Source organism: Chionomys nivalis, chromosome 4, assembly GCF_950005125.1.
Source record: "Chionomys nivalis chromosome 4, mChiNiv1.1, whole genome shotgun sequence".
NCBI classification, from domain to species: Eukaryota; Metazoa; Chordata; class Mammalia; order Rodentia; family Cricetidae; genus Chionomys; species Chionomys nivalis.
Window position 1 is genome coordinate 9,953,126 of NC_080089.1, and position 25,288 is coordinate 9,978,413.

General features: G+C 42.8%; 1 protein-coding gene across 1 annotated transcript in view; it reads right to left on the reverse strand.

The window, feature by feature from the left end:
- The window catches only part of Arhgap42 (Rho GTPase activating protein 42), a 220,821-nt gene that overhangs the window by 124,247 nt on the left and 71,286 nt on the right, over positions 1 to 25,288 (reverse strand). The window contains exon 3 of the mRNA XM_057768277.1: positions 12,353 to 12,414. Coding sequence (XP_057624260.1) covers positions 12,353 to 12,414 — 62 coding nt within the window. The remainder of the gene's footprint in view (positions 1 to 12,352; positions 12,415 to 25,288) is intronic.

A 25,288-nucleotide genomic window follows, 5' to 3' on the forward strand; every position in this document is an offset into this window, starting at 1 on the left:
GTGTGTAAAGAGACACGGCTAACTTAGAAGCTGCCTTATCTTTTAAGAGCTAAAGGCTCATCAACACGATTAATAACTACCCCAGTTAAGTCAGATGATGTCAAGGGATACCCTCAGAGCCACTGGGAATGGCTCCCAATAAATACAAAAGGCTGGTGACTCACAGCTTAATCTGTCTGGGAAGGAATGGTGCCATTATGGGATGCAGAGCAGTCTACTATTGGAGATGTCACGAAGTGTCCCACAGTGCGGGAGAAAGTCCTCTGTAGTAGGAAGCCCTTTGCTCGAAACGTCAATAGTCCTGGTAAAACTCCTCTCCTCTCTGCTCTAGTCACCTGATAAGACAAGTTGCCCAGGAGGCTCTTACAGTGTTCGCCTCCTCCCTGCCACTTGTCGCCACATGCCCAGTGGGGCCAGGCTCACATCCTATGTGGTATGTGGCCTCACTTTCCAGTTTCACCATCAAAGCTCCAATTACAATGAGAAGAAGAGCTGTGGAAATACCAAGCTATCCTCATTTTTGTAGCGTGCTTTGCTGAGGCTGGCAATAAAAGCTATTAAAAAATGCTTGTCTGGAAAGAACAAAAGGCCGAGGAAATTAGTGCTATTTAACTGTTGCCAATCAAAATAACGAAGCTTCAAATGACTGCATTACCCAGCGTATAAACACACTTTGGGTAGACTCTTGTTCCTACAACAATCACCGTCCTTCACATAACGCTGCAGAGTGCGCAGAGAAATGTGGTCTTGATGTTTTGACACTCCCTCTCCGATCACAAAGCATGTTCCTACAGCAGTGTCTGCTAAACACTCCACATTTCCTACTATGCTCAATGCTCACTGATAGACTTGTAGATTCATGGAAAAGGCTTCACCACCTACCCCAGTCATGAAAGAAGGGAAATTGTGCTGCAATAGTCACACCTCTGAGGGTGGCGCCGGACAATCAGAAGCAAGAAGTGTGAGCAGGACGGAGGGAAAACATAGCCTGTGAGCTGTCTATGTGGAAGGCTACGGTTGCCACAGCAAGCAATAAGGTGATCTCTCGAGGAGTTCAACATGGGGCATGCAGTTCAGTTAGTGAGGCGCTTGCTTGTCCTGCACTAAGCACCAGGTTCACCCCAGCAGCCTGGAAACTGAGCTTGGTGGTGAGTGAGGGGAACGCAGGTCTTTGGCTACAAATAGAATTGAAGAGCAGCCTGTTTAAATAAGCCACGGTGCCCTGTCTCCCTCCCCCTCAGAGGGGACAAGGCCGGACCCTTCCATATTCCAGCATGGATAGACTACACACACACACACACACACACACACACACACACCCCGCCCAGTATAGAGCAATTGGCAGTAGTATTTGCTTGGGGAGGAACAGTCACTTTTATTCAGAGGGGTAGCCATTGGTAAGCTGCCCATCATTGCGTTCTCATTAAACCCAGTGGGATATAGACATGGAATTAGGAGAAAGATGTGGTTTAAAAAAAAGAAGGTTTCAGAAGGAGTGGAAGCAAAATGAGAGAGGGAAAAGGGTGATGAATATGAACAAAATGCATTTTATTTATATATGCATATGAAATTGTCAAAGAATAGAAAGCTACCAAAAATGGTCATGTAAATGATCTTTAAATACATTTCTGAAACACACACATAAGCACACGCACGCACACACACACACACAAAAAAAAAAAAAACCAGGGGCTCAAACACATGTCTATTCACCCATGTTCACATCAGCACTGTTCCCAAAACTTTTAAAAACAGAAACAACCCAGTGTTTTTGGTGAAGGCTGAACATGTAAAGTGTGTATTCATACACAGAGAGAATATCCAACCTCGAGAGAGCAGGGATTCTGGCTCATACACAATATGGAGAAATCTGAAGGTGATACACTCCTGCATGCATGTGAAGAACAAATGCTGACTTAGTTTGTCTCTGTGAGGAAGGGGGAAGAGAAAGCAGGTGTTCGGTGGGAAGGATTGTTCAGCAGCAAGAGTTTAGAGCACAGTCGTGCTGTACGGGAGACTGAAACACAGTAACATGCACAGAACACCATTGAACTACTCACTTAGATGGCTAAGATCATCAGTGATATGTTCAAATATGTTCAAACATATAGAGGCTGGAGAGATGTCTCAACAGTTAAGAACACCTACTGCTCTTGCAGAGAACTGGAGTTTGGTTCCCAGCAATAAGCAACAAAGGGATTCAATGCTCTCTTCTGGTCTCCTTAACTGTCACATACCTATAAACAAACACACAAGTACACATAGACATATACATATGCACACATATATACATACATGCATGAACACACATATACACATACAATACATGTGTGGATGCATGCACAAACATACACATATACATATGTGTACAAACACACTCACACATACATAAATATACATAGACATACAAACATGCATGCACATGTATACACATACGCACAAGCACACATACATATACATGCACACATGCATACATATACACACACATACATACACATATACATACATGCATGCAACACAAATGCATGTATATATGCATGCATTTACATACTCACAAGTACACATGCATCAATGCACAAAACACAGATACATATACACATACGCATGTGTACATATATGCATGCACACACATATACACAGAAATTCACACACATGCATGCACATATACATATGCACACATACATGCATATATATGCACATAATACACATACATAGACACATAAAAACAAATAAAAATTTACACGTAAAATATCTACAGCAGTTAATAACATTGTTTCTATATTTCCTTCTTGGAATCATTTACCCTGGTTTCCTGCACCTCTTAGAAGTAACGCATCCACTATAGAATGGCAGCAAGTTGTGTACAGGAGCTAAGCTCAGAGCAACACATTCAGCTTAGATTCTATTTTTAAAAAAAAAAGTCACAAAAAAGGGGGAGGAACAGTTGTACGAGCCAGAACAGAAGAGAGCTGCTGTGAAACAGTCCCCTGGAAAGATCTGCATAAACAAGACAACAGCAATATCAGTGGACATAATAGCGTAGATGGGGAAATTCTCATTCCATCCCGCTCCACACCAAGGACTACTGGGAGAAGGAGAATTAGTCTCTCCGGGGAATGAACCCCTTTATTGGTTATTCAGTGCAGAGCCAGCCTTTAATCTATAACACAACAAACCAACAGTACTTACATAGAGATGTGGGAGAATGCTCCTGTACACTGTAAAGATGGTAACTCATATAAAATGCTGATTGGCCAGTAGCCAGGCAGGAAGTATAGGAGGGGAAACCTGATGAGGAGAATTCTGGGGAGAGGAAAGACAGAGATGCAGTTGCCACTCAGACACAGATAAAACAAGATGAGAATGCTTACTGAGAAAAGATACCAGGCCACATGGCTAAATACAGGTAAGAATTATTGGTTAATTTAAGTTGTAAGAGGTAGTTAATAACAAACTTGGGCAATAGACCAAACAGTTTATAATTAATATAAACCTTTGTGTGTTTATTTGGGACTGAATGGAGTTGGAACTGGGCTGGTCAGAAACTTCCATCTACAAATGGTGCCTAAACGTTTGCCAAGAATTTCCACATAAAGCCTGAGAAAGCTTAAAAAAAAAGATTCTAGACATATAAGAACAGAGTCAAGTGCAAAGTATTGGTAACAGTCTTTTCTAGGGTGGGCTTTGTTTGCTAGAGCCTAGCAGAGGCTCATCTCCTTTAAGAGAGGCTTCCTGACTCAGTGTCACTGGCAAAAACCTGGCAGTTTAAAAGAGGCTCTGCCACCAAACACTTAAATGCTATTTATGAGCAGTTGGTATCAGGCTTCTTGGTGCTGGCATGGACCTAGAAACTCCAGAGCTGTAACAACAAATGTGGCTCCCACACCCTCCACCAGGAAGCTAGACTCTCAAAACGCTAAGAAATCTGGTGGGGCCAGCTGCCAAAACTGCAGTTTTAATCCTAGCCATATCTCTTATCAGATTCAAAACTCTCCTGGTCAGAAAGTGATTACAGATACACAAAAAGACAAATTTAGCTTAACAAAAAACAAAACTCTAAATAGTTTACAGTGTGTTTATTCTTAAAAATAAACGTAGGCTTGGGACAGAAAAGAAAAATGATAAAGTCTTTTTAAAAAAAAAAGAAATAAGGCAGCCAGGTGTGGCAGCACCAAAGACGCTCCACCTGGAGCCTTTCTTTTTGGCAGAACTGGCCTTTGGGCAAAGAAATGCCCATACCTCAACCACTGACAGAGATACAGAGCTTGCATCAATGGATAAATCAGGACTGTCATATCCTGCCAAGACAGGGTAAGATAGTTTTGAAAAGTTGCTTGCTTTTGAAAATGGTATGTCAGTTATGTTAGGCCTTAGCCAAAGTTGGTTGCTTCAACGCTGCAAACGTGGCTTTGGGTGATTGCCCAGGTAGCTAGTTGTCTCTGTGATTTGTTGCATGTTTTGGAAGTTGTTTGATTGCACTTCCTAATTAGTCAGGTAACATTATTTCCCTTCTCAGATCTTCGATGGGGTTGAAGACCATATAAATGTGTTACTTTTCTCTCATGACTTGGCCAAGTTATTTATTATACAAGACCTAAGCTAGTTAGAATAGGATATTTGTACTTATTGTATATACTTTCGTAGTAGGTTTAGAACTCTCTTACTTAAACAAAAGGGGGAGGTGTAGCGGGAGCTCCTTCTGCTCCTTCAGCCAATAGCCGTTGAGATACCAGCCCATTGGGGTGTGGTCTCTCTCCCTTTAAAAAAGTGGCCACTTCCCTCTCCTCTCTCTTTTGCAACTTTAATCCCAACACTTGGGAGGCAGAGGCAGGTGGATCTCTGTGAGTTTGAGGACAGTCTGGTCTACAGACTGAGTTCCAGGACAGCCAGAGCTATACTGAGAAACCCTGTCTCAAAAAACCAAAAAATTAAAAAAATAAGAATAAAAGAAATAGAGAAAGAAAAAAGCCACATAAAGATGGAAGGTACACAGAGAGTCTGGATACTGTATGTTATTGTGTTGTCTTTGAATTGTTTGACTAATGAAGAAGAAGCAACAGCTGCTAAAATACATTTGATTATAAATGCTGCCAGATTAATCCAACCTATATATTTTGAAAATGCCTTGACTTCAAAATTTAAGTTAAAAGATATGTCACCGTGAAGAAATTTTGCTTTCATTTACACAGGAAATGAGAGGCTGTGGATTCATTCTTGGTTAAGAAAAATAAGGTTTGGCTGAGCAGTTGTGGAGTACACCTTTAATCCCAGCACTCAGGAGGCAGAGGCAGGTGGAAGGCCAACCTGATCTACACGAGCTAGTTCCAGGACAGACTCCAAAGATACAAAGAAACCCTGTCTCGAGAAACAAAAAACAAAATAAAAAATGTAAATAAGAATATTAATTTTAAAACAAAAAAAGCAAGAAAAAAAACCCAAAAAACAGGTCCCCTGTGGTCCCCCACTCCACCCCCACCCCTCCATCCCCCACCCCCACATCATCTTCAATCTTCATTCATCTTAGTGGCATTGGGAGCTGTGGTGTGTCATGCAGTCAACTCTTTTGTCCAAACAGCTTTACTTGCAAATGCTCATTGTGTAATGTGTTGTTGGTCAGGTTCAAGGACTCTGGTTTCTGATATAGCAACAACACTGGACTCCCGCGGAAACTACTCTCAAAAGTCTTGTTGCTGCCCTGAGTCACGGAGATTCTGTAGCTGTGGTTCTGCAGGACCAGTCCCCACATGGACTCCAGCAGGTCATAGACAGGGTAAATGGTGGGGAGTGCCCACTCTAAGTCCTGGATGTCTGCCTGGATCATAGCTGAGCTGGTCAGTCTGGACTGCTGGGACCATCCCCTCAGGTGAGGAGAAGTGCCAGATCTCCCTTGCAGGCGGGTATAGTCGTGGGTAGGGGAATCTATTATCCCAGGACTGGCAATGAAGAGGGTCAGCTCTCCAGTGAGAGGTGAGTCCCAGCCCAGCACAGCCCTAGTACCAAAAGGGTTGATTCTAAAAGACATTCTAAACTGCATCCATTACCATCATTGTAGAAGCCAGCCGTGATACGCTAAATAGAAACAGACTAACCAAAGGAAGCTCTTTACTTCTAACCATTATCACCTGCCACTGTAGGACTCAGCCATCAATAAGTTTAATGGAGGCCTGAGTCTCAGTAGTTTACCCTGAAGCAATACCTGGATGTAGGAAGAACCGCAAACTGAAATTACCTGAGCACCACCCATGAACAGACCATCCAAAGGAAATTCCTAACTAACATTCCAACTGTTGTAGATAGGATCACCTGCCAGCACACACTCACCAGGACACCCCTAGACAAATGTCAGCCAATCAGGGGTCCTGAACCTTAGAAATCCCTCACCCCCATCTTTGCTACTATAAAAACCCAATCCTAATTGAGCTTGGGGCTCTCTGATTACTCCACACACTGAGAGACAAAGTTTGCAAACTTGTATGAAATAAAGGCTCTATGATTTTACAAATGGGACTCTGTCTCCTTGTTGGTTTTGGGGGAACTTCATGGATCTGGGCATAAGATCATCAGGGAAATAATTATGGTAAATTTACACAATCAGAGGGTAGACACATACAGCTATGAAGCAAACACTGACTTGAAAATGAAGTGACAATGCGACAGAAATTTCTCAGTCCTGTCTGTCTTTAAATCCCTAAACCCATTTCTGAAAGACCATCCAGAGAGCAAGTCTCATTCCTGAACATCCTTAGCAGTCAGCTCCATCTCAAGCTTCTCCTCATTGGTTCTTGGTTCCAGCCCTTCCACACCTCCAACATCCCATGCTCTCTCTCCAGCCTCCTTCCTCTGTACTCAGGGTCAAGATCAGAGCTCTGCAAACTGGCTGCACTCACACTGCACACCCACAATCCTAGCACCACTGAGCTGCCCTGTCCTTACCTCTTTGAGAATGTGCATCGTCACCTGACACGGGCTCTTACCCCTGTGTAACCTCTCTCTACTCAGGCTGCACAGCAGGAATTACTTCAGCTCCTTGCTGTGCTCTCAGTTCCACGAACAATACCCAGTTCAGAGAAAGACACTATAAATGTTTGCAAAATGTGACTACTTCCATTTTCAATGATTTCCCACGCCCTGGAAATTGTTTATAGTCAACATACAAAACAATGTGCTCCATCGTGATAGTCCCATACATGTGTTAATTGTACTGTTACCATTTGTTGTTAACCACTTAACCACCCCCCTCTCACTGTCCCCTTCCTCCCCAAAATGGTTGCTCTTCTCCTTTCAGACATACCTACAGACATGCCTACATACATGCATGCCTTTCTTCTTTCATAAGCATTATCTATACCTACACATACACACACACACACACACACACACACCTCTAAATTCTGCATATGAGAGAAAACATTCAATATTTGTCTTTTGGAGTCGAAGTTATTTTGCTATCACACTATCATTAGGGAAAAGTCGTTAAAGAATACATGGGATTTCTATTTATTATTTCTTATAACTAAATCAAAATATGAAAGGAAAATTTACGAAGGCTTTTGCTCTTCTCTTGGTGATTACCAAAGCTTTCCCCTGCCGTCTACAGGAAATGAATACAGTGACTGTGTTTTCATCAGAAGGAAGATGATGCCTTTGCTCTCTGGAGAAGAGAAGCCTTGTCGCTCATTTCTGAATGTATATCAATGACCTATCAGCCGAGACGTTCCAAAAACCCACTGATTTGTTAAGCTGTTTAAAGCTTCCTTCCAGAGCTTCCTCCTTGGTGTTTTCTTGTGTACTGTGTAACCACTAACTGTTTGTTTTCCCTGCACTTGAAAATTAAATTCCCTGTGCAAGCATTAACTTTCGTAGCAACTTTACACTTACCTCATAACATCAAAGTATATTTTTGTGCTACCTAAGTATCAAAGAACAGACTCCAATCATAGGTTACTAATACAGCAACGACTAGCAAACACACAACACTAGCGATAAATAAACAAGAATGGTGATCCTGCAGAACACATGAAAGGAAGGTGCTGGAGAGATGGTTGAGAGGTTATCGTATCTACGGTGCAAGCATGAAAGACTAAGATCGAATGTCAGAAGAACTGTCACACCGACATGGTAGGTTACAGCCATTATGCCAGCGTTCCTATGGCAGATGAGGGGAGAGTCAGGAGAACTCTCGGAAGTGCTGGGTCTGCTATCCAGGACAGAGTGTTGGAACAAGAGACTAGTTTCACACATGATGGAAGGTGAAGGCCAACACCCGAGGTTGTCCTCTGACCTCCATGCATATGCCAGCACTCACAGACATACGGAGCATACATGTGCACACGCATACACACACCCCACAAAGGAGAAAATGGGAAATGGTAAAAGCTAAAATTTTTCCAACATGATGTATAGTTTTTAGTGTCCAAAGTAAAGGCTATGAACCCTACAAGGTAAAGAGCAAAGGACAGAGACAAGAGGCCCAAGTGCTGTGTCCGTTTGGAAGATGTCATTGGGAATGAGAAGACAACATCTGTAATCAGTAAAAACCCTGCCCAGGGAGTTGTACTGAAAGAACGAAACAGAAATGAAAATTTTCAACACCATGTACAATACATATAATGATGAGAAAAAAGTCATAACATATGAAAGCTCCTCACTGGCATGTCCTGTTTGAAATGGGTCATGATAGTGCTATCTGAGAGAAGAGTGGCTTAAAACCCTTCCTGAGAGTCAACAATTGTAAATCAACAGGCTGAAGACATAGGTCTTGGGAGACAGGAAGGTATAGAAAGATTGGGTGTCTATTTTCATGTATCCATTTACAAATCTTGAAATTCAGCAATTTTATATATAACCATGAAAATAATAACCATCAGGATGTTCGTCACAACGAAAAGTATCATGTCTGAATCTTCCTATAAATAGAATGCTATGGTAAAAATATATTTTTTAAAGTTAATACCAACTTAGTCTTCTGTGTATTACCAGGAACAGAAAATAGCTAACAGCATACTCCCCGAGTTTTAGAGAGGAAAAGGAGAACTTTGCAAACGTTCTTCTGGGAGCCTGCAAGGAATACACAGGAAAATTGCCTTTATCTTCCATTACTTGCCTTCCTTACACTCCAACACAGAAGTGTTAAATGAGCAGTAAAATGCTTACAGGTAGCATGCCAAAATGGGTGTCATTGACTGACCACTATACAATTTCTATACAGAGGTATTTTTAGAATTTTAACACACTCTTAGCTGCCATTACGAGTCTTAAGTCTCCATAATATGAATACTTTGAAATATTTCCCCAAATACTAGCAAATGTTCTCATTCTTCCTGCTCTCTAGACTAACTTCTACTAATGCAAGAAGGAAAAAAAAGAAGGGAAGGAAGAAGGAAAGGAAGGGAGGGAGGGAGGGAGGGAGGGAGGGAGGGAGGGAGGGAGGGAGGGAGGGAGGGAGGGAGGGAGGGAGGGAAGGAGGACGAGCAGGCAAACCAGCAGATGTTACAGTCTGGCTGGGCCCTAATCTAAGTACCTCCACAGTATGTAAAACAGTGGTTTGCTGAGAAAGTGCTTCAACCTGACAGCCTCCAGTTTAGAAGAAGCATTTGAGCTTGGGGGATGAAGAATAATCCTTCAATCATGAGCACATAGCAACAGTACCACCTGTCTGGCCCCACCCACAAGGCACCACCTGATAAATCACTAGTCCTCAAAGTAGAAAGGTGCTGGACTAAATTGGAATTGGGAGAGCCTATAGGCACACTAAAGTCATATCAAGGAGACCAGTTCTGTGAGCAAATATGCATCCACACAGACACATACACACACACACACACACAGAAAACCAAATGTGGCAATTCTCGTTGACAGACCAAGCTAGGGCTAAAATCGTATCCCCTCTGCAGCTGTAAGGCAGAATAAACCCCTTGGTCTTCTAAGCTGCTTTCTGTTGGGGTGTTTGTCACAGCAATAGAGGTGAAATGACAACAAGCAACAGAAGCTGTAACTACCATTGTTGAGTGGTGAGGGACTGAGGGTGATGTACCACTATCCCTGAAGTACCCTTCTTGTCTCTCCAGAGAACTCGAAGTCAGGAGATAAAAAGCACCCACAATGTAATGGAGACAAAAGACGGAATTTAATCTATGTAGGACACTGAGATATTTTTTGCATTTATTCTTTAATTTCAGGAAAATCTATTTCATTACAGTGTTGGTATAGAGGCTTGCATATTTAAAGTGTCTTTTTTTAGTTTTTTTATTAATTAACTTTTTTCCATTTATTTTACATATGAATCACACTACCTCCTCTCCTCCACTCTCCCTCACCTCCCACCTATCCCCCACCCCACTCACCCCTCCTCCACACAGAAAGAGGCAGGCCATCCATGGGTACGAATAAGTTTGCCAGTCCACATCAAGTTGGGACAGGACCAAGCTCCTCCCCCATACCAAGACTGGGCTAGGAAATCCTGCATGCAGAACAGGTTCCCAAAAGCCAGCTAAAGGAACCAGGAAGAGGCCATGATCTCAATGCTAGAGCCTCACAGTCAGACCAAGCTACAACTGTCACACACATGCACAGGGCCTAGGTCAGTCCCATGCAGGCTCCCTGAGTCCAGAGTCCATGACTTCCCAGGAGCTCAGGTCAACAGTCTCTGTTGGTTCCCCTGTCACGACCTTGACACCCCCACCCCCTCATACAATCCCCGCTCCCTTTTTTCAGCAAGACTCCCAGAGCTCAGTCCAGTGCTTGGCTGTGGATCTCTGCATCTGCTTCCATTACTGGATAAAGGCTCTCTGGTGACAATTAGGGTAATCACTGATCTGATTACAGGAGAAGGCCAGATCAGGCACTCTCTCCACTATTGCTAGAAATCTTAGCCAGGGCTATCCATTTGGATTTATGGGAGGTTCCCTGGTTCAAAGTTTCTCCCAAACCATGAAATGCTCCCCACATCAAGAATCTCTTTCATTGCTCTCCCCCATCCTGCCCCCAACCCACCTCTCACACTCACCCTGCCCAACTTGATCCACCCCCATTACACCCCTCTTCCCAGCTCCCAGTTCATCCAGGATATCTCGTCTCTTTCCCCTTCCCAGGGAAATCCATGTGTCCCTCTTTGGGCCCTCCTTGTTCCCTAGCCTCTCCGGGGCTGTGAACTGTAGGCTGGTTATCTTGTACTTTTCTCCTAATATCCAATTAGGAGTGAGCACACGCCGTGTCGGTCTCTCTGGGTCTGGGTTGCCTCACTTGGAATAATTTTTTTTTTTTCCAATTCCACTCATTTCATGAGGTTATTATTTTTTACACTTAAGCTTATTTCTTATGGTTAACTTGAAGGCCAGCAAGTATCTCCCTGGTTAAAGGCACTTGCAACATGCACCTGGTAACCTGTGTTCGATTCCCAAAACTCACATAAAGAAGGAGTGGACCAGCTCTACAAAGCTGCCCTCTGATCTCCACACAAACACTGTGTTACACATAGCCTGCACACGCATACAGACATACACATGTCATGGACATACAGACAGAAAAATAACAATAAAATAAACTTCAAATCCATTGTTCAAAAAAAGCTAACTACAAACATAACAGAAATGTCAGTATTCATGAATGTATGTCTGGGCACAATGTATATGCAGGGCCTGAGAAGGCTCGAAGGAGGTGTCAGAGTCCCAGGAGCAAGCATCGCAGATGGCTGGATGGAAGACACCATGTAGGTGCTGAGAACCAAACCCGGCTACTCTACATGCGTTCTTAACCACTGAACCGACTGACTCTCTAACACCCAAAATTTGCAGTAACTTTCTTTTTTGATTTCTTTGTTTGTTTGTTTGTTGTTAATTTTTAAGATGGCGTCTCGCTGTGTATCTCTGGCTGACTTAGAACTCATTACATAGACCAGGTGGGCCTTCAACTTCATAGAGTTTCGCTCCTGGGTACTGAGATTAAAGTCATGTAACACCATACCCAGACTAAATTATATTTTGGGTAAAGAAGCACTGCCAATAATTGTGACCTAATATTTTACATAAGCTAACCTACTAGTCTAGAAATATTTTAAACCCATTTTTTCCAACTAGCAACATCCCCCCGACTTTCACGACCCTACTCAAATGTCCCCATTTCAAAGTCTCATGCTAACAGCCTTTAGTAGACTGTTTTATCCACTTTGTTAATCAGTTCCCCCTATACAATATCTTTAAACTTAATTACAGTCAAAGATCTTTTCCAAATTGCATGTAGCATTTACTTTGTGTTTCTAGTTGTGAGATGCTATATGGCTATCTAAATCAGATTTATTCTGTCTTCTGGCATGCTCAAACACAGCAGAATTCATGAGAAATAAGAACAAACTTACCAGCCTCCGCCTTTCTTCTTCTACGGCAATAAGAAGCCTTGCGAATTCTTTCAGCGATTGAGCTATTTAAAAACAAGACAGAAAGAAAAGTTTTAATTCTCTTTCAGGGCTAATATTTAATTACATAAGAGCAAACATTACAATGAAACAGTTACTAATTTGTATCTTATATTGTGTGATTTTGTTTGTACAGCCATAGAAAGAAGCATATAGTAAGAGACCAAAGACTCACAGCTGTGGAGAAGAGGCGGTGTCTCTCTGTGAGCTACTAACTGAAGCCCAGAAGTTTGTCTACAGATCCTAAAACAAATATAGATTATATACTTAATATATGAAACTTACCTAAAAATAGTCCTCTCTCAACAATGGTCTGTGCATATGAAACATTTTTGTTGCTGCATTTGTTTTCTAAAGATTTATTTATTTATTTTATGTAGTACTCAATCTGCATAAACAACTTTAAGCCAGAAGGAGGGCATCAGATCCCAGCATAGAAGATTGTGAGCCACTGTGTGGGTACTGGAAACTGGACTCAGGACATGGGAAAAATAAGCCAGTTCTCTTAATTGCTGAGCCATTTCTCTAGGTCAAACAGTTTCGAATCTGTAAGAAGCAATAAATGAGGCTGAAGAGACGGCTCTGTGTGAGCCTGCGGACCTAAGTCTGCATCTCCGGCACCCACATAGAAGACTGGGCATAGCCACACACGCCTGTGACCACTGTGTTTGGATGGGAAAATGACAGAAACATGAGGATCCCCGGGGACTCCGTAGCTACCAACTGAGCTAGAAAATGCTGAGACCTGGGTCCAGGGAGTGCTCCTACCTCAAATAAAAATGGTGAAAAATAACAGATACATTCTCCCCACTTCACGTGTGCACACAGGTATGCGTGCGTGGACACACTCACGAAGATTCACATGTACTTGTGTATAATACTGTATAGGTATACTTAGTAGCACTCAGTAATGCAAAGCCCCAAACTGAATTCAATTAGCTCAGGAACATTACAGAAGAAGGAATGGAAAGAGTGTAAGTTCTAGAGGAAAATATGGGGGTGCACAGGGGGAGAGCACTGTGGGGTGCACAGGAAGAAAGCACTGTGGGGTACACAGGAGGAGAACACTGTAGAGCACAGTGGGGTGTGGAGGAGAGCACTGTGGGGTGCACAGGAAAGCACTGTGGGGTGCACAGGCAACACTGTGGAGCACTGTGGGGTGCACAGGGGGAGAGCACTGTGGGGTGCACAGGAGGAGAGCACTGTGGGGTGCACAGGAGGAGAGCACTGTGGGGTGCACAGGAGGAGAGCACTGTGGGGTGCACAGGAGGGCAGCACTGTGGAGCACTGTGGGGTGTTGGCTTCACTGTACCCTATCCTACAGCAGCTGTGTGGGGTGCACTGTGAGGTGCTGGCTTCCACCATACCCTAACCTGTGGCAGTTGTGTGGCAGTGATTAAGCCATCAACATTCATCATTCATCATGGGAAGGGCAGGAAGTCACAAGGTCCCACCCCTCCCTAAGAATTTGTATAGAGCTAATGGTTGAGGGTAGAGGGAAATACATTTTCCCTCTACCTGTAAACAAGGGCTCTCTCATCATCTTCTGAGCGGCTCTAATAAAATTCACTCAGCCATTTAAAAAACTTGACAGTAAAAGAGGATCCAAAAGAGTGGGAAGGAGACAAAAGACGGTAAGAAGAAGTCAATATAATCAAAATACATTCTATAAATGTATGAAAAGTGCAGACCTTTAATTCCAGCTCTGGGGAAGCAGCAGCAGGAAGATCTTTGTGAGTTCGAGGCCAGCCTGCTCTACAAGAGCTAGTTCCAGAACAGGCTCCAAAGCTACAGAGAAACCCTGTCTTTAAAAAAAAAAAAAAAAAATATATCAAAACCCACTTTATGACAGTGAAAGGAACAACACAGTAAATAAATAAAGTAGCTTTATTTAGCTGGACAATGGTGGTGTGCATCTTTAATCCCAGCACTCAGCAGGCAGAGGTAGGAGAATCAACCTGGTCTACAGAGTGAGTTCTAGGACAGACAGAGATACAGAGATACCCAGAGAAACCCTGTCTAGAAAGAAACAAAGAAAGAAAGATAGGATGGAAGGAAGGAAGGAAGGAAGGAAGGAAGGAAGGAAGGAAGGAAGGAAGGAAGGAAGGAAGGAAGGAAGGAAGGAAGGAAAACCCACCTCATGGATAATTACTAGATGCTAAGAAAAATATATCTCAAAAAAGAGGAAGTTTTCTCTCGAGTCCAGTGCATATTACATCTTTACTTCCTCCGAGTAAAGAGAGTTGTCAGAACAGGTTGGACAATTTGATCAGCCAAGGGCGTCTGACTTTCTTTCACTGCTGTGCTGCTAAAATATTATGACAAAGCCAGCTTAAGGGAAGAGTTTGTTTCAGAGTTTCCAGTTCAGGAAACAGTCTGTCAAGCAGGGAACAGTCCATCAAGGGGAATAGTCAGTCTGTCATGCAGGGAACAGTCTGTCATGCAGGGAACAGTCTGTCATGCAGGGAACAGTCAGTCTGTCATGCAGGGAACAGTGAGTCCATCAAGCAGGGAACAGTAAGTCCATCAAGCAGGGAACAGTCAGTCCATCAAGCAGGGAACAGTCAGTCTGTCAAGCAGGGAACAGCCAGCCTGTCAAGCAGGGAACAGTAAGTCTATCAAGCAGGGAACAGTGAGTCCATCAAGCAGGGAACAGTAAGTCCATCAAGCAGGGAACAGTCAGTCCATCAAGCAGGGAACAGTCAGTCTGTCAAGCAGGGAACAGCCAGCCTGTCAAGCAGGGAACAGTCAGTCCATCAAGCAGGGAACAGTCAGTCCATCAAGCAGAGAACAGCCAGCCTGTCAAGCAGGGAATAGTCAAAGTCTGTCAAGCAGGGAACAGTCAGTCCATCAAGCAGGGAACAGTCAAAGTCTGTCAAGCAGGTAACTGTCAGTCCATCAAGCAGGGAGAAGTCCACCAAGGAGGGAGTCACATGAAGCAGTGAGTGCACCTGCTCCTCAGCTCCTTTACTCTACCTTTGTAGTGCAGAATCCACTTAGGGAATGGTGTCCCCCACGGTGGCAGGTCATCCACCTCAATTAAAGCAATAAAGATGCCCCACAAGAAGGCTCAGAGGTCCATCTCCAGGGGCAGACTAGATTTTTGTTAAATTGCCAATTAACATTATCACAATAGGTGACTAATGGAAAGAAGGTGAAGAAAGGAAGGGAGGGATGGAGAAAAAGAAGAGATAGAGAAATCACAGCCAGTTACAAACTGGGAAAACAAAGATATACAAATAGCACACTCATAATATACTAGCTGTGTCAGAGGTAATGCACGCATTCATTATAATATGAATATTAAAGCTGCTAACTGAATTGCCCTGAGTTGGGAGAATAACAGGATGGTGTGGCAATTTGAGACAAAGACACATGATGTCAGGAGGTAGTGCCTAAAAATGACAATCAAGGAACAGCAGGACCATCATGGTCCTGGAAAACATAAGGTACGGTGGCTTCTGAAATGATCTTGGGGATAAATACAAGCAGAGGGGACTGGCAGGAACAGAAACTGGTAGTTTTTGTTAATGTAATAAAATGTATAATTTTTAAAACAAATATCAAAATAGGAAGATCCAACAAGTTCTTTATTTTCTAACAGCCACAAAGCTGGAAGGGCACAGGCTGCATAGGATACAGTTTCCAAAAGTTAAATCATATCCATCACAAGGCAGCCAGCGAGGACCTGGGAGCAAACAGGACTTCACGTCAGGGTCTAACTATCTATCACAAGCCAGCCAGTGAGCACTGTGGCACAAACAGGGCCTCACAAAGGACAGACCTACTACAGGGCAGTCAGGGAGCACCCTGGGACAAACAGGGCTTTACAGAGGAACAGGCAGCAGCAGCAAAGACCCACTCACTTGTTCAACTCAGAAAGTGACCACAGACAGGCTCTTGGGTCACCTGCAGAAGCACACAGGCTCCATTAGGAAACCCACAAAAATATGGCTGCTTTAAACGAGAGTTTTGTCTCCAGGAAGAGGCAACTCAGATTCTTATTTTGGGTTCCCACTGCCTCTCCCTGTTCAAAAGAGACTGATGCCATTTTCTACTACATTTCAACTGCTCTGTTTTCCATATAAATACTATTTATAAACTCGGCAAGATAATAGCTGATTATAATATGAATGAGGAGACAAATTTTAACATGCAAAAGAAATTGAATGTCTGGTTCCCACAACAAAAACCTCCCACCCTCCAGCAGTTTTGGGGATTTGGAGCCAATCTGACAATAAATTTTGTTCCCTCTTTTTCTTTTGTTGAGTTTGCAGGGAAAAGCCTTTGGAATAAAAAAAAAGAACTAAAACTGTTCTTTTCACATATTATAAAGCCGGTTTCATTTAAAAATACTTATTTTTGGCCCAAATGAGGATATTGTGTTCTTTGAGAAAGTAAGCACATGGGAACAATGGCTATTCATCTCACAAATTGGTTGGTGGTCCACCAACTCCAGAAGCACGTGGCTAAAGCTTTGGAGTATTTCATTAACACATTGCTAGAACAACAACAACAACAACAACAACAACAAAAAAAACAGACAAGAGTCCCACAAACCAGCATAGAAATCTCGTTATTATCATGCAAACTAGATTTTAGGAGAACATGTTCCTGGGGATCCCAGTCACCAACCCCAAAGTTCAACTGGACACTGTCAGAATCTTGGTAGATAAAAGAATTAACAGGCAAACAAGCAAGGTCGTGCATTCGAGCAAAGAACTAGCAGCCACTTCTCACTCGTGGACTTATAAACAGCAGTCAGCACATGAGCAATGTTCACTACACTTATCCACCAAAGAAATACAAATCAAAAGTGCATTGAGATTCTATTTTTCCCATCAATCAGAATAAATTGATGTGGGAGTGTCATATCAATCTGTTGATTTCATTGGTTAAGTAATAAAGAAAGTGCTTGGCCCTTATAGGTTAAAACACAGGTGGGTGGAGTAAACAGAACAGAATGCTGGGAGGAAGAGGAAGTGAGCTCAGACTCGACAGCTCTGCTCTCTGGAGCAGACGCCATGCTCCCTTCTCCCCGGCAGATGCAATAAAACTCCAACCCAGGATGGACGTAGGCTAGAATCTTCCCGGTAAGCACACCTTGGGGTGCTACACACATGAATAGAAATGGGCCAAGCAGTGTTTAAAAGAATACAATGCGTGTGTTGTTATTTCGGGTATAAAGCTAACCATGCGGGAGCCGGGCAGGACGAAAAGCAGGCCCGCAGCTCATACCACAATAAATACCAGTGATGCTGTCGTTAATGCAATCCCTGTACACTGCTGGTGAGAATAAACCATTGCATCCCTTGAGAATCAGTATAGATTTTCCTCAAAAACACCAAAAACAGAACTCCCACGTGACCTCATTATATTACTGTGTGTCTGCACTGAAGGAGGCAGAGTCCTCATAGAAGAGACGCCTGCGGATCCACATTTATTGCAGCACTAGTCACAATAGTATCAAGCCACTGAGGTGTCATGCATTCAAACACACAGAGCAGCTGCACTCGGCCATAAAGAGCCACGCCCTTTGCAGCAAAATAGACAGAGCCAGACATCATGTTATGCAAAACATGCCAGGCGCATAATGACAAGCACCCCATGTTTCCTCTTACTTGTAGAAACAGAATTTTTTAAAGAGAAACCCTGGACGGACTACCTGAGAGGGCTAAGAGGACCAGGGATGGAGGGTGGGGGTGGGAGCGGGTAAGAGAGTAAACCTGAGAGAAAAGGTTTGAGCAAATGATTGCTACAGGCTTACATGAAAATCTCAATGAAACTGACCAATATGCATTAAAACAATTCATTAAACACTACTTAAAACAAAGAACATGAAAACTACAGGACGCATACTATACCCCAGACCTCGAGTAGGAGGCTCGCACCATTTTTTCAAAGGTGTCATCTAGGCAAAAGCTAAAGGTGGAAAATTATAGAAATTACTAATATCCATACAGAAAATCTGCTTATGGCCTTTCATATTTTATTTATTGATACTTACTCTCTAGTTGCAGGCTAGCATCTAATGTAATAGTCATTACAAATATGGACCACACCTATTTCATGATGGGAACTTGATTTAGGGCAACTTCTTCAAAAATGTTACTTACTAGACACTGGGTTTCCCACCCTGAAAACGATTTGAATCCATAAGTTAGAACAACATATCTGCACAGTATATCCAATGTACAAGAATAAAACAGCAGCTCTTAGTTTCGAATGCATGAAATGTCATAAAAAAGATAAGCCAGTATCTACCTCAGAAAGCTATGCAGTTATCTACATTCCTGTCACCTGAATAAAATTTTCCTGGCAGTATTCATCACTAATGATTCTTCCCCTTCCTGTCCATCTGTAGAGCATGATTCCTGGAAAACAACCAAGAAAGTTTCCCATATAAATTTTAACTGCAAAATTTTTGGAGGTCACAAATATTGTTATACACACCCCTTTTATTTTATCTCCAAAACATAAAATTGGCAAAACCCTTTGGAAACTAGTGAAATCTATTCTTGAAGTGTGATTGTGAGAGGCCACGTGAGTGTAAAAATAATCACCGAGGCAATGTCAAATCCCATCCTAGATGGTGATACAGTGTAGTGATGGCTGGACATAATTGCCAAAAATGTCCATTCTCCAACATTTCTAAATGTCCAAAATCTCTTTCGTAACCTACGCTTTTAAGTAAGCTGAAATTCACCCAGCTAATTTTATTTTTTAATAAGAATGCCTGCTAAGTGTCTGCAGTGAAAATGAGAGAGGAGAGAACCAAGTATGGTGGCTCATACTTGCAATCCCATCACTCCAGAGACAGAGGAGGAACTATCAACTGGGATTTGAGGCCAGTCTGGGATCCATGCTGAATTCTAAGACAGCCTGCTGCAGAGTGAGATTTCTCAAAATCAAATAAGGCTGTAGTGATGGCTCAAGCTAAAATTACCTGCTATCAAGCCTGATGACCTGAGTTCAAAACCCAGGACCCACATGACTGAAGGCCAAGACAAAGTCCCGAGTATAGTTCCCTGAGCTCCACGTAGGATATGTACACCTCCCACATATATATTAAATAAATAAACTTAAGGCCAAAGCAGAACTCGCTACTCATTGTTGATGTAACTAGATGGTCACATACTCTCTATGTTTCCGTCAGTGTGAGTTTTACATATTTTTAAACCATAACAGCAAAATGTTGTGCTAAATTTTTCAGAAGTCTGTCCTCCATTGGAAATGACACCCATCTCCAAACAAAAGCAGAAATCACCAGCTCAGTACCACATACAACCACAACCTGCTGTGTCATTTTACTAGAGTAAGCTCATCCCTTGCAGTTTTCAGATGAGCAACAGCCAAGAACTAAGTGAGCCATTTCACTGAGTCCCAAGGAAAACGCGAAAATCTGTAGAAGTGTGTATAAGTTGAACTGAGCTCATGCAGTATATAGGTCGAACTGAACTACATTCTATAAGCCCAGGCATGACTTCAGCAATAATCAGGAAGCAAGCAACAGGGCTGTGAAGCTCTGTCTTGGGAATGCTCTGAACTGATTCTCATACAAAGGAAGAGGACACAGTTCAGTGATGAGCACAAATGGATGGATAACTTGTATGTCCCGAAAACTGTCCACACCAAGAAAAGTAAAAATAGCATCAGTGTACAAAGCCAGATGACTCTGTAGGCCACATGTGAGTTTGTATGTTACACTGCAGACACATGCAGGAACTTATATAAAATTCTGAGGGGTTCATGTCAGGGACAACTACCGAGAGAATTCTTTATCTTTGAATAATTATGAAACTCATGAGTAGCAAAGACAGAAGTATTGTCAAATCGCAAAATACTTTGAATGTTGATCAATTTAATCTCAGTACAAAATAACAAACACAACCTGCTTGAAGTATACCTGAATAGTAAATATTGTGTCAATAAAACAGGTGGAAGGGTATTAAAACCAGCCTGCCTTTCCCATAGGGTACTGGGTATCTTTGGTCAATGACTGCAATGAACATCTCTAGTGACAGATTACCCACCCTGCCATACTGACCTTATTTATGACGACAATCCTAGTTGCTATTTTCTGGAAGCCGCAACATCAAATAAGACTTTTCCATTCCATTTGTGGTTTTAAGTTCCACAGAGACCTGTTCCCAAAGCCATTAAGTTGCCTCCTAAACTGACAGCGGCATCAAGGGGGGAGGGGCCGTGGAGGTCAGGGTAGGAGTATGAATGGTCTCTGACAAATGCTGGCAGGTCCCCATCATGCACATTAGCACTCATAGACATTCCTCTTCCAACACTCCACAGAATCCAAGGTCTCTCTCTCACATACACACACTCACACGCACACACGCATGCATACACACGCACACACACACACATACAAATAAATAAATGTAAAAAGTGTTTTATTTTTTGAAGGCAGGGTTTCTATGTAGCTCTGGCTGTCCTGGAACTCACTCTGTAGACCAAGCCGACCTCAAATACACAGAGATCTGCCTGCCTCTGCCTCCCAAGTGCTGCAATTAAAGCCATGCACCACCACGGCCCAGCTGTAAAAAGTATTTTAAGTGTTTAATATTATGGCATAGATTCCTAATTAAGTATTAAATAACCATAAATTCAGAGACTACAGGTGAACAGGATAGCAGACAGCAAAAGTGAACCTGTACCACGCTGACCTGGTCCTCCACACAGAGTCGGGAATGCCCTGGTCCCCCACATCTTAGGACTTGTCTTTTACTGTCCATCACACAGGCCTCGTTGTCTGAGTTACCCTCAGATCGTAATTCAGACTCCAAACAGGATCCATCAGGAAGCCCTCTCTTGGAGTCCGAGTTCATTTCCTTGGATCCAGTTTTCCCTGCACCCCCACACCAGACTTCTGAGACATTTGCAGAAGTTGCACCCTGGGGACCAGTATCTTGGTTAATCCCCAACTGCTATCTCTAATGCTCTCCTCCACGCCTGGGTTGTGGTGTCTCCGAGGTTCTCAAGCACCTATAACATCAATCAGCAGACCTATCAGTGTGCCTGCCGCTGTATATCTGGGCTGAGATCCGTAATTCATGACCAAATTTCCACCTTTCACCCTCTTCTGGTCTAACTGGATACTTGGTTCAGTTTCACTCATACTCACTGGCCTTAACATCTGGGCTCAAAAGAAGAAAGAAAGCTTGAGATTTGACCTTTAAAGGGAGCCTACTATGGACTACTGGGGATGCAGCCCAGCTAGCACAGGCCTTTCTGGTCTGCATGAACCCTGGATTCCAGCGCTCCCAACCCATCACCGCTCACAACTGCATAAACCCAGCCTGGTGATACACTCAGCACTCAGGAGGTGAAGGCAGAAGAATCAGAAGTTAAGTAATCTTCAGCTACACAGTAAGTTTGAGACCAACCTGGAGACACATGAGACTTATCTCTGAGAGAGACAGAGACACACAGAGACAGAGAGCGACCAGGAGCTGGAGGGAGAACTGGCTGTTACTGCTCCCTGTAATCAGTATTACCTATAAAAATTGAAGAAATTCTCTGTCCTCAAAGAAGAAAGTGGCAATGGATGTGCAGAAATAACGTTATGCTATATCCTTAATGCTTTTGTTCCTTAGTGAAGGTCTTCCCTGCTGTGAAAGAACTAAACAGACTGGAGCATTTGCCACTTCTGCAGAGGGCCTGGATTTGCTCCCAGAACTCACAGGGCAGCTCCCAACCTCCTGTAATTCGTGCTCCAAGGACTATAATGACCTCTTCAGACCTCCACAGGCACTACACCTCTCTGCACCTCTTTGGTGCACATACGTATGTATGAGGCCAAATACTCAAACCCATCAAATAAATCTTAGAAAAAAGAAAATGCTAAACAAGAAGAAAAGTATGTTTGAGAGGTCAGTTACATATGTGTGCGTTCTGGGCTTATATACATATTTGTCACATGTTTATTATACAAATGACCAAATTTTGACAAATGAATATGTATAAATATGAGGAGTAACCTGTCAATGCCACAGAGTTAAACTTAGTTTCAGCGGAGGTTTTCTTGGGTGTCATCACTTTACACGAGTTTCCTCCGAATTCTCAAGCCATTTAGTTGAGATCTTGCCAGCATTACATGTATCAAGTTCACAAATCAAGTTCACAAGACTTTTCTTTTTTTCCAAACACAAAGTAAGATGCTAACAAAATTCAAGAACTTAGTAGAACTTATTGCCTTGTGTCTAGTGTTACACCAACGATCTAATGTCCACCTGAGATTTGAAGCATTAGATTCATTTCATAGAGGAGAACGGAGAGAAGGCTAGAGAGCTGGACAGCTTGTCCCACAGCCCCAAAATAAATGGGAGAAAAAGCAGATATTTAATTTGATCAATTCCAAACTCTTCCTGCCAACCGTGATTGCAAGGGGACAACAGTGCCCGTCTACAATCCCGCCAGGTCAGAGGAGAGAACGGTCATATTTAAAGACACCAATCCAGGAGCTGTTGCACTCAGAGAGTGAGTAGGCACCCTTCCGGCCGAGGGAACCCATCGGGAATTTATTGACAACCACCCACTAACACCTAATACACACACACCCCACCAGGCTTGCTGCCATCAGAACCGACCTCCCAGCTAGCATCCCTTCACATTCTGCAGCCCCACTCACACTCCTCCTGTTTACCCCCTCCACCCCTGACAAGCCTCAACAATCTCTGCCTGCCCAGCTTCACTGTTCCACAATCTCCCAACCCACTCTAACCTCCTGGCTGTGATCCACACACTCGCAAGGACACTAAAGTTCAAGCTCTCTAACCCGGTTGGTTTGCATTTCTGGCAAATCTTTTATTCAACCCTAGTTTACTCCAAATCTTATTTCCCATAGAGGCTATCTCAAAAGAATGTTCCTTCTCAAGAACCCAGCCCAAAATTCCCCTCCTTCTCACCAGATGTCCTGGCCTCCTGCTCCTCAGAGAGACATCAGGGAGTCCTGGTCTGCACTGGCTGCTCTTTCACTTCTGACCCTTCCTCTCTGGAGCTTCTCATCCTACCACAAACCCTGCTTTCCTGTTTCTCCCCTCCCCCCATTACATCATCACCTTTCCTTGCTCACACAGTGTCCTTGGTTTCCCTCAGGTACTATCATGAAATATTCTAAGAAAAAGCAACTTAGGGGAAGAAAATGGTTTGTTCCAGCTCATATTATAGTCCTTTATGGAGGGAAGTCAGGACAAGATTCAAGTAGGAACATGAAGCAGAAAGCACAAAGGAGGCTGCTGGCTCTGTTAGACTCACGCACAGTCACCATGTCGCACCAAGATGATAGTGAAATAGACCTCTGAAAATGTAAGCTAATCCAGTTAAATGTTTTTACTTTATATGAGTTGCTATGGTCCTGGCATCTCTTCACAGCAATAGAAACCCTAATGAAGGCCAAGCGCCCTCTGACTTTGGTCATGTTACAGCTCAGAATCTCTAACACGTAAATAAATTGCAAACTTCATACTATAAACCAGTGGTTCACAGCCTTCTTAATGCTGCAACCCTTTAATACAGGTTCCTCATGTTGTGGTGACCCCTAACCATGAAACTGTTTTGTTGCTAATTCATAACCATAATTTTCTACTGTTATGAATCATAATATAAATAACTAATATGCAGGCTATCACTATATGAACCAAAGGTTCATATATTGATAGATATATGATATATATATATATATATATATATATATATATATATATATAGAGAGAGAGAGAGAGAGAGAGAGAGAGAGAGAACCACTGCTAAAAGCAATATGTGTGACCTCCATTATGTATCCATAAGCACCTGGTTAAATATACAAATGCAAGGCAATGTTATTTCTAGTCTTGGCCTTTTTGCTTTGAAACTATTAGACATTTTCATATTCTACATTCCTTTTCTTTATGGCTATGTCCCACCTGCATCTCACCTAAGTGGGACCCACATCTGATTGCTCCCTCTACTGGCTATCCTCTACTGGTATCTCGAACCACGAGTGCCTTTTCTGGCTTTGGTACACTTGCCATGGATTAATCCCTTTGTATATTATTAATAAAAAGCTGATTGGCCAATAGCTAGGCAGGAAGAGGTTAGGTGGGAGAGCCAAACCAAGAGAAAGCTAGGAGGAAGAAGAGCTGATTCACCAGCCAGACACAGAGGAAGCAGATGATGGACATGCTGTGCTGAAAAAAAAGGTACTGCCTTGTGGTAAAACATGTAAAAGAGATATGGGTTAATTTAACTTGTACGAGCTGGTTAGTAGCAAGCCTAAGCTATTGGGCTATCAGCCGAACATTTATAATTAATATCAAGTTTCTATGTGGTTATTTCTGAGATGGCTGGGGGGACAAAATGTCTACCTACAAATGGCATCTACTGTCTGGCCATGTATATTCACATAAGAGCTGAGAAAGCTTAAGAAAAGGTTCCAAATGCACAAAGACAGAGCCAAACATGGCTTCCTAGTCTCACCGTCTCATGCCAGGCACAGAACAGAGACCCCTCTCCTGGCAGCTGCCTGATGAATGGAGCCAGCCACCAGCTGTCGTGTGCCAGTGCCGTGAACTAAGCTGTGTTGTGCAGGCGGCTGACATAGCAGCTTAAGATTTGTCTCATGTGATCAAAGCACACTGTGGATGTTCAATAAAGACAGATCCAGACAAAAGAAGCCTCTAAACAGAGTACACTGTGTTCAAAAATGTGCATAGGCTTGAGAAGAAAAGGAGAAAGGCTATAGATAATCGTAGAAAAATAGCTTAAAAGTAAGAAAGTCCTTATAAAAAGGAGTAAAGCAATATATATAAAAAAGCCACATAAAAATGGAAAATGCACAGGAAATCTGATGAACAAATGCTAGCCACTAGGAGACATTGGATTATG